General features: G+C 35.1%; 2 protein-coding genes across 12 annotated transcripts in view; one reads left to right on the top strand and one right to left on the bottom strand.

Annotated features, from left to right (window-relative positions):
- The first annotated feature begins 2,424 nt into the window (after positions 1-2,424).
- Positions 2,425-13,863, top strand: LOC141460326 (alpha-tocopherol transfer protein-like). Of its 8 annotated transcripts, XR_012461866.1 has the most exons (8): positions 2,576-3,206; positions 4,328-4,459; positions 4,584-4,743; positions 5,554-5,813; positions 11,376-11,489; positions 12,038-12,246; positions 12,351-12,462; positions 13,002-13,863. XR_012461866.1 is itself a non-coding variant. In XM_074140228.1 (7 exons), exons 2-7 carry the CDS (start codon positions 4,315-4,317, stop codon positions 13,151-13,153), a joined length of 936 nt encoding a protein of 311 aa, XP_073996329.1. In that variant the 5' UTR covers positions 2,425-2,566; positions 4,306-4,314; the 3' UTR covers positions 13,154-13,863. The 8 variants fall into 8 exon arrangements, 6 of the variants coding, with proteins under 6 accessions (XP_073996329.1, XP_073996326.1, XP_073996325.1 ...); XM_074140228.1 differs by lacking the exons at positions 2,576-3,206; positions 12,038-12,246 and adding an exon at positions 2,425-2,566 and having other exon boundaries at positions 4,306-4,459; positions 5,554-5,806; XR_012461867.1 differs by lacking the exon at positions 12,038-12,246 and having other exon boundaries at positions 13,002-13,243.
- Positions 13,839-16,133, bottom strand: part of LOC141460324 (glucose dehydrogenase [FAD, quinone]-like) — a 5,376-nt gene continuing 3,081 nt past the window's right edge. For all 4 annotated transcript variants that reach the window (XM_074140214.1, XM_074140215.1, XM_074140216.1 and 1 more), the window contains one exon: positions 13,839-15,969. In XM_074140214.1, the coding sequence (XP_073996315.1) occupies positions 14,576-15,969 (1,394 nt within the window). In that variant the 3' untranslated portion in view covers positions 13,839-14,575. The remainder of the gene's footprint in view (positions 15,970-16,133) is intronic.

Below are 16,133 nucleotides of genomic sequence, written 5' to 3'. Positions count from 1 at the left end.
GCTATTCTATCATTATAACCTGATAAGGTGTTAAATCGGAACCGTAACTACCACTGGAGAGATCTTTTTAAAGAATGATTATAGTTGCGGTCCCCAAACCATCCTCAATAACCATTTTTTTGAGAAAGCGTTTTGAATAAAATAGGAAGGTATTTGTACGTAAATAGCAAAATTAAACTGCGATTTCAGTACTTCCTTTTAAGAGGAGCAAGAAAAATAAACTGCGATTACAGAACTTCTCCCTAAAAGGCAAAGATTTTGAATCGAACGACAATTCATTGATGTAAATCGGTTCACTCATTGATAATTTTAACGATTGCAGTACTTCCTCTTAGTAGGTGTAAGAGCATGATGGCACTTCACAGCCACGTAGAGGAGCTTTAACCACTTTATTTGAGCTAAATTTTATCAAAATCGGACTAAGCTTTGTAGAAATATTGGTAATAATAGTTTTAGAAAGGGCCTTATTTGGGTGGGGCGAACTCCCCTCCTTATGAGGCGTAGCGTCGAGACTTTTAAAGTACAAATCTGTACAAAATTTCGATTCGAATGACACTTCATTCATGAAAATCGGTTCACGTGTCGATAATTTGAAACGATTGCTATACTTCCCCTTAACAAGTGTAAGAGCAGATCGTCGCTTTATTATTAGGTAGGGGAGCCCTAACCCTATCATCCTACCAAATTTTATCAAAATCGGGCCAAGATTTACAGAGTAATTAGTAATAATAATTTTGGAGGGGGCCTTACATAAAGGGGGCTAACTCCTCTCCCATTCGATGTACAGGGCCGAGACCCCCAAAAGGCACATCTACATAAAATTCCGAATCGAATGACACCTCATTCATGAAAATCGGTTCACGCGTTTAGGCGCTACGTTGTTTACAAAAAAGGTAACAAGAACAAGAAGAAGAAGAAGAAGAACATTTTTTGAAAAAGCCGTTTTTGCTCATTTTCGGCAACTTTTTTCTCGAAACCTATTAGATCTGGGTGGTTGCAAAAAAATTACAGTTATAAAGGAGGATTTGCCCTATATTATAAAGAAAATTTGGGAATTTTATCTTTTATAGAAAAATAGAAAAAAATTGTCAAAGTTGGGTGTTTTTCAACGTTACACTTTTTCGTGCAGTTTTTGATGGACAACCCTTATACAACTGTCCTACCGGACAGTTTTAATGAGAAAAAAATTGTCAAAGTTGGGTGTTTTTCAATGTTACGCTTTTTCGTGCAGTTTTTGACGATCAACCCTTATACAACTGTCCTACCGGACAGTTTTAATACAGGAAGTTGCAGGAATTAAATTTTAAGCATTTAATTAACATCCTTATTTTAGGCCAACTCAATAAATTGTTTCAACTCACTGATTTGTAAGTTTAATTGAACACTAGACTTAAAAGAACAGAACTAAACAGACGCTATCGACTACTTAAAAGACTCTTAGACGATTTTATACTACTATTGTGAAACCCATCTGGGCATATGGAATAGAGCTGTTGAGTTCAACCAAACGCTCCAATCTCCAAAGGATTCAATCGCTACAATCTAAAATACTTCGAACTATCGTAAACGCTCCATTTTATGTCTCCAACCTGGACTGTAACACTGACCTTAACATTCCTTTTGTCACCCAAGTCAATGAAAACACGATACAGAAAACTCCACTTCAGCCTGCAATCTCATATAAATCCTCTAGCTCAAAATCTTTCTTCTAGAACTCTTCCTGATAACCCGACAAGAAGACGTCTTAAAAGAGACAGTGGCCTCGTGATCTACTCTCCAGTGAAGAGAGTGACTAACCATATAATGTTTTGGAGTGTTACCAGTGGGTAACTTCTCCACTCGTTACCTTATCATTTATTACTCTATTGTATCATTGTTACTTATAGCGCTAACGCGCTGATTGTAGCACAATAAACGCAAACAAAAAATTCTATCATTGATTGTACAGTTAATAAAATCCACAAGAATTACTTTAATAAAAATATTATTTTCAATTAAATTCCTTCCTTTTTTTTTTAAAGATTTAAATAATTTTCTCTACATCATGGAAAGTAGCCCAATGTTAAGCGCTCAACTCAATTTTATTTCTATTTAAATGCAATAAAAACTGAATGAAGGCTTTACGTTCGTAATGATTTTCTATTTTGATTATTTTCATACTTCGCGCATACTTAATTATTATTGTTTTTATTTTCATATTTTTAAATAAATTTAAAGCACCTTCAACAATTCGAGGTCGCTATTTTTTTTTTTTTTTTTTAGATGCAATTATTTAATGCATTTGAAAAGCATTGCCTATCGCTCTCACAATCATTAATTTAATGTTATTATTAAAATAGTTAATTAGAATGATAGACGTTGATAACAAAAACACTTGGGATAAAAAAAACTAGATCATTTTAGTTATAAACAGAAGGTCATCACGTTATCACATTAAGATAATTCGTAAAGTAAAACAACGTTCAATTCAAGATTTAAGGATCTACATGAATATATTTATTTTTCTCTATTAGTCCCATTAAAATTAGTAGTGAACTCACATGCTTTCTGATTGTCACCCGCTGGTGTAAGTAAATGTATTGAAAGTTGTAAATATCTTAAAAAACAAGTAATTGGCTTTATTTTCCACCAAAATTAAATGATACATTAAATAATAGTGACAGCTGGAAACCCATTTGTTGTAGTCACACGGTACCTAAGAAACAAAGTTTGTATAATCTTTCAACCAGAAAGAGCGCCTAATCGAATGATTTTTCGTGATAAAGTTTTTAGAGATAAAGGGCAGTGTTGCTAGGCTATCTAATGTGCTATTTAAACTAGCGTACTACCATTTGTTTTTCTATTATGGAAGGTGAAATGTGATTTCATGGAGAAGAAAATTCCTCAATCGAAAGAACTTCTTGCTAGAAAGAGTTTTCCTTTTTTATATATTTTCTATAAATTCTGTAAATTAATTACACACTCGTAGACAGTAACTTTTATTTGAGTAATTTTTTAAGAAAATGTTTCCGAGACCAGAAGGGCGTAAACTTCTCATACAGAAGTGACATGACGAAGTAGTAATTCATCTGGTTACAAACTGTGTACTGTTAGTAAATATTTTGAATTAATTTCTGAATTAGAGGAAATTGTGTTGGATAAAACCTTGAGAATAGCAAAGAAGGGGATCATGAAAGTAAAACTGGTTATCGGTTTTCAGAACAAAGGTAAGTAGGAACAAGAATGGAGTTGGTTTTAGAGTTGTTTTAATAAATTTCTATCCATTAAAAGTAAATTATAACTTGCATTTAATTGACTTGTTATCTCACACATTGTTTGCGCTATAGAAAATAGGTTTCCTCTGTTATATCACTTTTCCGTCTATTATTAAACATGACGCAAACAGAAATAAGATGTTGGTGCACCTCTAAGGTCACCTCAGTCTCAAACTACAGGTGGATAGTTCTGTCCACGCGCAACTAATATCTAGTTGTTAGTTCGTAACGTAACATTGACCGAATCAGTTCGCAGTGCTCTCAAGGAATTTACGTCTGCAAGATTTCACGTCCACGTAAGTTCTATTGTAAATACCTGTGGAATATAGTAAAATAATTTGTGTGGAAGCTCTAAAATTCATTGTAAAATTGCTATTTTTAATAAAAAAAAAAAAAAAAAGCGAAGACATATAGATATTATAATTTAGGAAATCCCACCTCTAATCTAAGCCAAAATTAAATTGTTTTATTGTTTGCATTCTAAAAAGTAATTGTTTAATCTAAAAGTAGACATCGATTAGATTAAATTGCGTAGGTGTTGGCCGATCCGATTTGTTTGTACAGAGTGTAAAGAGATTCAGCTCGTGCTTCTTCTCCGAAGAGTCAAACTCTCAGCCGTTCACAGGAAATACCCATTACTACCATTTCTTCTTCTTCCTGCAGGATATTCGTTTGATCCAAGCGATATGCTCATCTCAGTGGCCTATAATCATCCGAATAACCACCCAGACTTTCTGACATTGTACAGTAGCAAACTTACGCGACTGGCTAATAAGCATATTTTGCATCCTGCAGCTGAGTCATTACGTCAATTAGTGCGGTCTTGCGGGTGCCCGGGAATCCTCCCGGTTCAGACTGTTTACCACCTCATTATATCTATGTACACCAATTAAGCAGGAGAGCTTCATTTGACTGTCCAAACTCACCTGAATAAAATCAGGACTGTTTCCCATTTGGAAATACAGTTGAATATCGGAACTGGTCTGGGGTCAAGGGTCATCTTGACTAGTTGGACTAGAGTCAACTTGAACTAATGATTAGTCTACTACAGTTGGTGAAAATGTTATTGGCAGCCCTGAGCTTTGAACAGAAAGCTAGCATTCTGGAAGATCTTGGATATACTGCGGCCCAGCTGTCAGCTGACGTGCAGCACATCAAGGAATGGCTACTCCAACAACACCATCTGCCTCCGTCCAGACTACAAGGTAAGATATTCCATGGATTTAGATAGTTTTATTTTTTACTAAAAACATGGATGATCAACTTCTCGCGGTGGACTAACTAAATTGTACAAATTGGAATATAATGTGCCTTGATTTTGATTCATAGAAGATGACCGCTTCTTCGAGATCTATCTAACTGGATGTAAGGGCAGTTTGGAGACAGTCAAGAAAAAGATAGACAACTATTACACGATAAGAAGTACCAGCGAATTATATGACGATAGAGATCCAATGGCACCTGAATATTTATCAACTCTGGAGCAATGGTATATTATAGTTTTTCACTCAGCACATCTTTCTTTCAAGACCATTTAAAAAAATTATTAACAATAATATTAAAAAACAGTAAGTTGGAAGAAAGTAAGTAATTATGAAATATAATAACTAAGAGTTCAGGAGTAGTCCTCAATATGAACTGATATGATTAACACAGTTCTTACATTAAGATATTACTATCGGTAACATAACCTTCAGAATGATAGAGACATTAAATAGAGAAGGGAGATAAGAATAGAATTTCTACTGAAGACTTGAATACTACTGCTCTATTCACTACTCATTAGTTGAAAAGGCCAACTTCCGCTAAATAGACAAGATACAAAGCAGCCACCAGCCAAGTTTGGTAAGTTTTTACAAGGTAAATGACGTCGACCTTGAGGCGATGGTAACCTATACGCACCTGGTCACAGAATGTCGAATAAGGTCTGCAAAGGAGGGGCTTGAGATCCGTCTTAATCTCCATTCATAGTGACTATTTCAGTCGTTTATCTCATCAAAATGGATTCGTAGCCTTACATCAATGGTTGCACGATTTCAGCTGACATGGAGACGGGACAGTTTCCTAGGATGAAATCTGCTTAATGACAAAATCAACCGAAGCACTGCGATCTTCTTTGCAACTCAGCCTCTGAAGGCTTTGGATGCTATGCATCAGTTAGCAGATTGTTCAGAAATACCGAAAGAGATTTCGGTAGGCCTAATTGCTATTTCCTTAACTTAAAAGAAACTCACAAAATACCTTAATGAATGTTCTTCATAATGTAGAAGGCTGATTTCATGGTTTTTCTTGTTTTCAGTGAGATGGCCGTAATGCCGCAAGCCAACCCGTCTGGGAATCGTCTGTTCTTGAGCACTATCACAGACAACAATCCAGCAAACTTTGATTTTCTAAATTTGTGCAGGATTCTTGTGAACAGAACGGAAGTGTATTTAAGACTGGGACAGTTCACCACACAGAATTACATGATGTTCAACTGTAAAGGTTTATCGCCCATCTTTACTCTCAAAATGAGACCATCCTTACTGAGGGATTTAATATTTTTGCTGGAAGCAAGTGGTAGCTTAAATTTTACTTAGTATTGTAGTTACTTTCTAGTTGAACGTATCCTTAACTGAGATATAAAGGTGTAGTGAGTCTGCTTACCGCGCACTATAGTTTTAGCAGTTTTTCACTTAACTACTTTATCTTCTAAGCCAAGGAATTACCAGCTGTCTAATATGCACTAGTTTGGCGTGTACAGCTGACTATTTAGCCGGACTCGCCTCGTCCGACGGTATGGTAAAGAGACAGTACGGGCTTGACTTTGCATCTATTCCACATTAATGGCCTTGGCCCTTAGTTTCAAGTAAGAAGTTTCGAAACATACAAAAAATAAACAAAAATATGGCAAACTTGGCTGTTATATAGAAGTTAGGTTATAAATTACGTAATCTCGAACCTCTTTCTTGTCTCAGTGTAGTTACTCAATAATTACCAATTCAAAGTGGAATCTCTATAGCCACTACTTTCAGCAATTCTTCAATTTGTTCCTATTTCAATTTTCAAATTTATATTACACTCATTTATAAGATTTATCGACTGTCAAGAATAGCGCCCGGAGGTGTGGCCTGTTTATTGTTGGTGCATGCGCAGTAGTGATGGGCTATTAGAGCGGACTCGTTCCAGTGGAACGAGTCCGATGGTGGAACGAGTTGATTCAAATCCCTATTTTAAAAAAAAGTGATTCCGCCCCGCCCCAAAAAATTGAGGCAAATTAAAATGAAAATAATTAATACTGTAGTCTTTTACACTAAAATAAAACTCACTTAAGGCTACTATGTAGAAGTTCACTGACACATTCCAACTTGTACGAGGAATCCACACCAAAATACAAAATCTGGCGAGCTTAAATACTGATGCTTGAAGAATAAAATAAGTTCCAAGGTTTTTTTAGAATATCGATTCTAAAATAATATTCATTTTATTATTTTGTTAATTTCTAAACAAAAGTAGGGGTCGATCTAAGACAGGGAGTCGAAGGAAAAATAATTTCGTACCCAATATAGCGAACCTTGCAAAGAAACACCAGGCACACCCATCTCATTAATTAAAAAGCAATGCTGTAGTTACTTTACTTATTATTTAATATTTTATTTTACATATAGAAAATGCTGTGTGCTTAATCTTTAACTTAGCGGCTGGACGCTCTTTCTCTTATCTTCATTGGCGAAAGTTAAATCGTGTACATGTTATTACGACGATCAAAGTAATACTGAGCTAAAAAATAGTATTACCTAACTGGTTTACTTACTGCTGTATCCCTCCCACTCTATCACCTACTTCACAAACATTCGTCGATTGGAAATGGGTTGTAGTTTAATATTCGTTTCATTTGAAAACAAAAAACATTATAACGCTTTCTCAAGATGTTTTTAATTTTTAAAAATTTGTTTTTGTCCATTACTCTTATAATATACGAAGAATTTCGAATAAAATATAATATACAAACACAGAATGATCTAGAGTGCAGGTGGAGTCAGTCGTCGTTGTCATGGTGATGGAACCGTTTAACGACTCCGGCCCAACACCAGCAATTTCATTGGTTAAATCCACTGGAATTGGTGGAGTCAAATCCGGAGTGATTTAAATCCTTTTGAAACCGGACTCGTTCCATTTTTTCGTTCACTGAATCTAGCCAATAGAAAATGCTGGAGCTGGAACCGGAGTCGTTAAACGGTTCCATCACCATGACAACGACGACTGACTCCACCTGCATTCTAGATCATTTGTGTTTGTATATTATATTTTATTTAAAATTCTTCGTATTTTACAAGAGTAATGGACAAAAACAAATTTTTAAAACTTAAAAACATCTTGAGAAAGCGTTATAATGTTTTTTGTTTTCAAATGAAACAAATATTTAACTAAAACCTACTTCCAATCGACGAATGTTTGTGAAATAGATGATAGAGTGGGAGGGATACAGCAGTAAGTAAAGCAGTTAGGTAATACTATTTATTAGCTCAGTATTACTTTGATCGTCGTCATGACATGTACACGATTTAACTTTCGCCAATGAAGATAAGAGAAAGAGCGTCCAGCCGCTAAGTTAAAGATTTGGCACACAGCTTTTTCTTTTTGTAAAATAATAAGATATTTTAAAAGCTTGATATTAATTCATAGTAAATAAATATTTCTTTCTTTATGAGTAATTATCATTTTGTTTGAAGGGTTATAATTTTTTTTTATGGGAATAATTTCCTACCCATTTGCGTTTTTCTTCTTGAATCAAGTTAACTCCGGTGGTCAAGCTAGATAACGACAAAACTGCAGTTGCTTTAATTTTTATATTTGACTAGCCTATTTTTGTTAATATTTGGTTACGTTGTTAATTTTATATTTATCAGATCAATTGGGAATTAGGGAACTACTTAATGTGTGTTAAAGAAATATAGTTTTGTTATTAACTGGAAAAGCTAACTTTTAATTATTTATTTAATTACAATGCGTGACATTTGTACTAATGCATAGGGTAAGTACAGACTGGAATCAGTGAACGAGTTGTTGGAATCGATTCCAACCCTGGAACTGATTCAAATCCAACGACTCCAAACGCGGACTCGTTCTGCCCATCACTAATGCGCAGTAGTGATGGGCTATTTGAGCGGACTCGTTCCATTGGAACGAGTCCGATGGTGGAACGAGTTGATTCAAATCCCTATTTTTAAAAAAAGTGATTCCGCCCCGCCCCAAAAAATTTAGGCAAATAAAAATGAAAATGAGGCAGCAGAAGGTTTGGAACGATTAAACATAAGAACAAATGTCACGCAATTTATTATATTATTATATCATTAAATGTTAGCTTTCCCAGTTAATAACAAAACTATATTTCTTTAACACACATTGAGTACTATCCCTAATTTCCAATTGCTCTGATAAATATAAAATTAACAACGTAATACAAATATTAACACAAAAATAGGCTAGTCAAATATAAATTAAAGCAATGCAGTTTTGTCATTATCTAGCTTGACCACTAGAAGACTGGAGTTAACTTACTTCAAGAGTATTCAAGGTAGAGAAACGGAAATGGGTAGGAAATTATTCCATAAAAATTCTAACCCTTCAAAATTATAATTACTCATAATATTTATTAACTAAGAATTGAATATCAAGCTTTTAAAATATTATCTTATTGTTTTACAAAAAGAAAAAGCTGTGTGCTTAATCTTAAACTTAGCGCTGGACACTCTTACTCTCATCTTCATTGGCGTAAGCTTGAACGTGTACATGTCAGCTAGACGGTCAAAGTAAAACTGGGCCAAAATTTAGTATTACCTAACTGGTTTACTTAGTGTAGTATCCCTCCCACTCTATCACCTATTTCACAAACATTCATCGATTGAAAATATTTTTTAGTTAAATATTCGTTTCATTGGAATACAAAAAACATTATAACGCTTTCTTAAGATGATTTGAATTTTTAAAATTTGTTTTTGTCCATTACTCTTATAAAATACGAAGAATTTCAAATAAAATATAATATACAAACACAGAATGATCTAGTGTGCAGGTGGAGTCAGTCGTAGTTTCCATGACAACGGAACCGTTAAACGACTCCGGCCCAGCTCTAGCATTTTCATTGGTTAAATCCACTGGAGTTGGTGGAGTCGAATCCGGAGTGATTTAAATCCTTTTGAAACCGGACTCGTTCCATTTTTTCGTTCACTGAATCTAGCCAATAGAAATTGCTGGAGCTGGAACCGGAGTTGTTTAACGGTTCCATTGCTATGGTAACGAGGACTGACTCCACCTGCATACTAGATCATTGTGTTTGTATATTATATTTTATTTGAAATTCTTCGTATTATATAAGAGTAATGGACAAAAACAAATTTTAAAAATTAAAATCATCTTAAGAAAGCGTTATAATGTTTTTTGTATTCAAATAAAACGAATATTTAACTAAAAATTATTTCCAATCGATGAATGTTTGTGAAATTGGTGATAGAGTGGGAGGGATACTGCAGTAAGTAAACCAATTAGGTAATACTAAATTTTGGCTCAGTGTTACTTTGACTGTCTCACGGTTATGTACACGGTTAAACTTACCCAATGAAGATAAGAATAAGAGTGTCCAGCGCTATGTTAAAGATTAAGCACACAGCTTTTTCTTTTCGTAAGATAATATTTTTAAAGCTTGATATACAAGTCCTAGTAAATAAATATTTCTTTATTTATGAGTAATTATCATTTTGCTTGAAGGGTTAGAATTTTTTTTATGGGAATAATTTCCTACCCATTTCCGTTTCTCTACCTTGGATCCTCTTGAAGCACGTTAACTCCAGTCTTCCAGTGGTCAAGCTAGATAATGACTAAACAGCATTGCTTTAATTTTTATAATTGACTAGTCTATTTTTATGTTAATTTTTGTGTTACGTTGTTAATTTTATATTTATCAGTGCAATTGGAAATTAGGGATAGTACTCAATGTGTGTTAAAGAAATATAGTTTTGTTATTAACTGGGAAAGCTAACATTTAATGATATTTTTTAATAAATTGCGTGACATTTTTACTAATGCATAGGGTAAGTACAGAGACCGGAATCGGTGAACGAGTTGTTGGAATCGATTCCAACCCTGGAACTGATTCAAATCCAACGAGTCCAAAGACGGACTCGTTCTGCCCATCACTAATGCGCAGTACAGCACACTTACCGTTGACTTTTTAAACTATTTCCCGCCAATGTTCAAAAATTTCTCAACTTGCCGCTAATGTGCTGTAGATACTTTTTTTGAATTTCTTACCTATTTATGTTTAGCGCGCATGCGCAGTACACTTACTGCACAGTGCTTCCTTTTCAATGTACTGTCAGTTTCCGCCAGTCCTGTGTGTTACTTTTAAAATTTAAAAACATTTTATATAAAATTATCAATCTTGAATTAATAATTCGAAGTGATTCTGATTCGCTGTTACCATATAACCCGCCAGATGTAAATGTAAATATAAAATAAAGAAATCTTTTTATATTTACATTTGAATTTGGCGTGTTATATGGTAACAGCGAATCAGAATCACTTCGAATTAAGCCACACCTCCGGGCGCTATTCTTGACAATTATCGATTTATCAATTAAATTAGTATTTTATTAATCTGAATAAAAACTTTATCTCTGCCATTTAAATTTGTTGGAGTGTTTAAAATAATGATTTTAAAGATAATACAAAAAAGAAGAAGATTAGTTTATTTTATAGGAATTCTCAGTGACATAAAAATTCTTATGAAAATGTATGGGCGAGTTAACTTGAAAGTTCGCCACAAATAACGTAGTTCAAATGAGGAATCAAATCTCCAGGTGAATAAAGCGACTTTAAAATTTATTAGAATCTTTCTTTTTAACTTGAAACAGATTTTAGAATTAAATATTTTTCCTTTTCTCTTTGAATGTTTTAACAGAAATTTTGTTTTTTTTGTAGTTATTTTGTTTAACTGTAACAAGAGTTTTTTTTATTTTAATTTTTTGGTTATTTTCTCATTTCTGTTGTTTTTGTATCTCTTTTGATATGATGTAAGTTATTATTTATGATTTTAAAGCAATAAAATCTATTCAATTAATTGATTGTTTATTTTGCTTTCAGGAAGTTGCGCCATTGCGAATCTTGAAGATTGCCTTTATAAACACTCCAACTTACGTGGAAGCAGCAGTGAACCACTTGATCAAGCCGTTCTTGTCTACAAAGCTGCAGCAGAGAGTAAGTATGGAGAGCTTACTCGTATATTACTCAACACGCTCTTTGAGGCCACATTTCTTTACGGAAGTTGGAAAGAATTGATGGGAAACACCACTTCCTCTTTTACTGGCCTCAAAGCAGGAGGTTGCAGCTGCTCTTTCCGTTCCTAACTTTCTTCCTTCATTTCCCTGTTTGTAGAGGTGTTCACCAAGTGAAATTAGGATCTTTATTTCTGGAGCTAGGTTCCGGTTAGCTTAAAGAGATTGGGTTTTCGCCGAAAGTAAACGTTTTGGGGTATCTTTTGCCAGGTGTTCACTGTGAGACATACAACGAATATTTATTTATTTTTGTTTTTGCTCTCATGAGATTTGACAGTAATCCCTCGTCCACATGCCAATTCTCTCCTAGCGTTTGGGCATCGCCTGAATTTGAGAGGAAATAATAACTACATATATCTTTTTTGCAACTCTGCTGACGGATTTGATAGCAAGAAATGTTTTTGTTTTTTGTAGGTACTGTTTTTCTTGAATAAAATTATTACTTGTTATTATTATTTTTAATGATTTAAGGCGCGTCATCATCTAAGGTTATAGACGCCCGGAGCTTTTTTCAGTGCACTGCCGGCCTCCGGACAGGGTTTTCTTGTTACAGGCAGCACTGTCCATCACCGGACAGTGAGCTGTAAGAAGCTCCTAGGAAGAGAAAATCTAAGGGTCAGCAGCTGGGTTCGAACCCGGGACCTCTGCCCGGATGGTAATCCAATACGCTAACCGCATAGGTAATCCCTTCCCTATTATTATTATTATTACAGATTCAATAATTAACTATTCATTCTCAACTCGACATCTATGTTGTTTTTATAAATTTCTCTTCTTTTTCCAGTTTTACGTCACATCCGGCGGTCACGAAGACCTTAGAAACTACTTTAGTGCAGACTTGCTTCCCTGTGACTACGGCGGCCTCAGCACCAACCCATCGCTCAAACAGTTTAGCGGTAAGAATGCTTTGATTGTAACTACAGAATCTACAATTCTGTAGCTAACTTATCTCACACAAAGTTTGAAATAAAAATTGTTGGGAAAATGGCCACGAGGCAGCGGTTTCAGCAGTCTGAATAAATCTCAAATGGAAAGACTCCAGGATTTTCCACACTGGCCGGTTTCTGCAGATGATTCTGATTCTAATCTTGTCGAAACCCGAATTTCAATTTCACAAACGAGTTTTCTGGTAAGCCACTTTTGGAAAGAAAATGCACTGCGACCTTCTCAAAAATCTAAGGTGAGAACTGAAGAGCTGAACGCTAACGGCAGTCTTGACTGAGGGACAGAAATAGTATCTGTAACACTCACTGAATGTTTCGCTTAAGCCGCTCCATTACACTTCCTTAAACCCAATAAGAGATCCAACCAGGCGTGCCAACTGTGAAGTCTGGTTAATAGATACCTCCTGTCATATTCCTGTTTAAGTTTGCTGTAACAGAAAGTTTTGTGATTTCTTTCACAATAAAATTTGATTCGTACACTTATGTTACAGATAAGTGGAACCAATATGATCAGTCGCGGAGGCAATGGTATCTGGACGAGCTGTCCCAGAAGAATGATGAATCTAAACGACTGAATATTGACATGCCAAAGAATCCATATTTTGGCGTCCATGGATCGTTGAAAAAACTCGTTATAGATTGAAATAAAGTGATGTGATATTCTTCGTACATTTGGTTATTGGAAAACTTCTTGGAAAGTTTCCGCTAATTAGAGTAATTTTCACTAACTGCACCAGGATGTAGCTAATTTATTATTACATTGTAAGCACTAGCGAAGCATATGGTTATCGTGCTTGGGTTGACCATGATGAGTAAACACCTTTCTAGAAACTGCTACGAGAAGAGTGTGAACTCCTGTGAAGATTTCTTGAAGAAAGATCAGTAGGACATTTTTCATTTTAATTTTCACTTCTCGCCAAACACGAGTGAAAGAAAGAAAATTTAAGCAGATGCCATTAAAGTAGATGTTAAATTTTCATTTACAACGAAAGCTATAATCCCAGCACCTGTCTTACATATATTTCTATCTACATAAATCAACATTAAAAGAAATGTTGAATTAACTTAGAGAAATAATTTCCCTATAATACGGGTAATTTTTGTTCTTATTTATTACTTTCAAGGAAAATAAATTATTAAAACATTCATATATGTTTTCCTTATTAAATAATAAGTAGTTTCTTATCAAAATATCTTTTTTAGTTTTATGTAACCTTACTGTTACCTTACTTACTGTAACCTTCCTTCCATTTGATATGAAAAAGATATCGTATCTGTTTTGGTAATTGGGACGAGTTAAGAAACAATGTTAAGATAAATGTGATTGATGAATAAATTAAATATTAATTTTCAGTTGATCAATTGATTTACCCTTTAAATAAGTTCCTTCATTTGTGTAGATGACACAAGTCTTTCAAGAATTACTATTTTATTAAAAAAAAAAACATGTACTTCCATCTTGTTTTTTCTTTCTAAGGGTCTATGACATCTAATAAATTTTGAACAGTATTAATGAATAGTTAATACAGTAAAATTACTCGTTACACAATTTAGATAAGCTTTTACGAACGTTTCTAATTGGCTGAAATTACAAGCTGAAGTATGAGTGAAATGTTGGGTATTTGCTGATTTGTGTACCATTTGTCGTTTAATCAACCCTTTATACTTAACTTTATTAAACAGTAAGTTTCTGTTAAAGAGTTTTTACTAAACTTTACTCTTAAGTAATTGCTTTGAATATTAGTAAGAAATGAATATCTAAAGTGAATAAAATACTTTACAAAATTGAAGAAAATTAAGTAAATGAGTATTTACCTTCTCTCAGTGGGAGATAATAGGATAAAGGGCTTCTTCCCTTCTGACTAGAGAACGAGGGAAATCTCTCCAGTCTTTTGCTGGAAATCGTAATAAAAAAGAGAGCCTTTTCCTTAAAATTCCAGAAGGGTGACATAGTGACTAAATGCGTCACTCATTTCTTCAGAAATGTGGGTCATATAAACACCAAGCTGAAATCGCTTGGCTGATGAGAAATTTACCATTTTATTACCTAAATGATAAAATGTGTTTATCGATAATCACCAATAATTAGATCGGCAGCCTTCTCGGCTACCATGATAGTGGCGGCGTTGATGTTACCGCGGGGAATTCTCGGCATAACACTCGCGTCCACCACTCGCAGATTTGATATGCCATGCACCTTGAGTGTTGGATCCACGACCGTGCTTTTGTCAGACGCCTGTCCCATTTTGGCCGTACTTACCGGATGATAAGTGGCTAGACTTATTAAACTAATATAACAGTCAAGAAAAGCATCGGACATGAATCGATGCGCAAAACATTGTGGTGTAATAGCGGTAAACCATCTTGGTGAGTATTTGGCCATAATGGGCGCGTCCAACAGCTTTATTGCCTTCCTGATGGCCCAGCGTAATTTAGCCCTATCTTCTGGATCTTCAAGCATTTTAGGATCTATCAGTGGATCGTCAGAATAAGAAGAAGTCTTCAATTTTACAAAACCAAAAGTCAAAGGATCTGATACTGAAATCATGCTAAAGGCTAGAGTTAATTCGTTATCTAAGATTGGTAGAGTGGTCAGACCGAATAACATCTGTACGGAAGGTACTAAGCTGGTTCTGTTGGCATGGTTCAAGAAGGTTATCGCTCCATAAGGCAGCGTAGCTAGTGGACCGGTTCTGTATTTCGCATACATCAACATACTTTCATTGCTATACAGTTTTCGTTTGATCACGTTCTGATCTATCGTGAAAAATATGAATACGTGAATATGATCTTCTAGACGTTTTCCTACAGGAAGATCGGCCAGCACTGGAATGTGCAAGTTCTGGAGGTGCTTTCTGGGACCAATGCCGGAAATCATCAATAGTTTGGCAGAATTCACAGCACCGGCCGACAGAATCACCTCTTTTTTCGCATAGACATCGTAACTGGAGCCTTTGGTGATACAGCTGACGCCGACTGCTCTTCCGTCATCACTGAACAGAATTTTGGTCACCTCAGTGTTCTTGAAGATGAACAGATTTTTTCTCTTTCTAATAGGATCTATGTAGGCTTTGGATAGACTGCCCCTGACCGGTCCTTTAACATTAGACTGCGAACGAGCCACTCCCATCTGCCTAGCTCCATTGTAGTCTACCTCTTTCAGACCATTAGATTTAGCCGCCTTCATGAAATCATCGTAGAATGGTAGATGGTGGTTGCTGTAATCTATAGTCAGTGGGCCGCTGGTAGAATGATAAGCTGAGTTTGCTAGATTCGCTGCTGTCATATTTTCTAGTTTTTTAAAATATGGCAAAACATCCTTGTATCCCCATCCTGGATTTCCCAGCGCTTTCCATTCGTCATAATCTTGAGGGTTTCCTCGAACATAGATCATGCCGTTTATCGTGCTCGAACCACCCATTACCTTACCACTCAGGTACGGGCAGTAACCTCCCATAACTGGAACACAGTTACAACATTATCATCTATCGAAAATATTCTGAAAATTTGAGATAATTATATAAAGTAAGTAAGAATATCTGTTCCCTGGTTAATTGACGAGTGATTCTGTTTAACGGAAACAATGGGCAAATAAAAAAAAAATTGGTATTAAACTACGTTGT

Source organism: Rhodnius prolixus, unplaced genomic scaffold (genome assembly GCF_049639745.1).
Source record: "Rhodnius prolixus isolate KJV_2025 unplaced genomic scaffold, Rpr scaffold_6, whole genome shotgun sequence".
NCBI classification, from domain to species: Eukaryota; Metazoa; Arthropoda; class Insecta; order Hemiptera; family Reduviidae; genus Rhodnius; species Rhodnius prolixus.
This window is presented reverse-complemented; position numbering and strand designations above follow the sequence as displayed.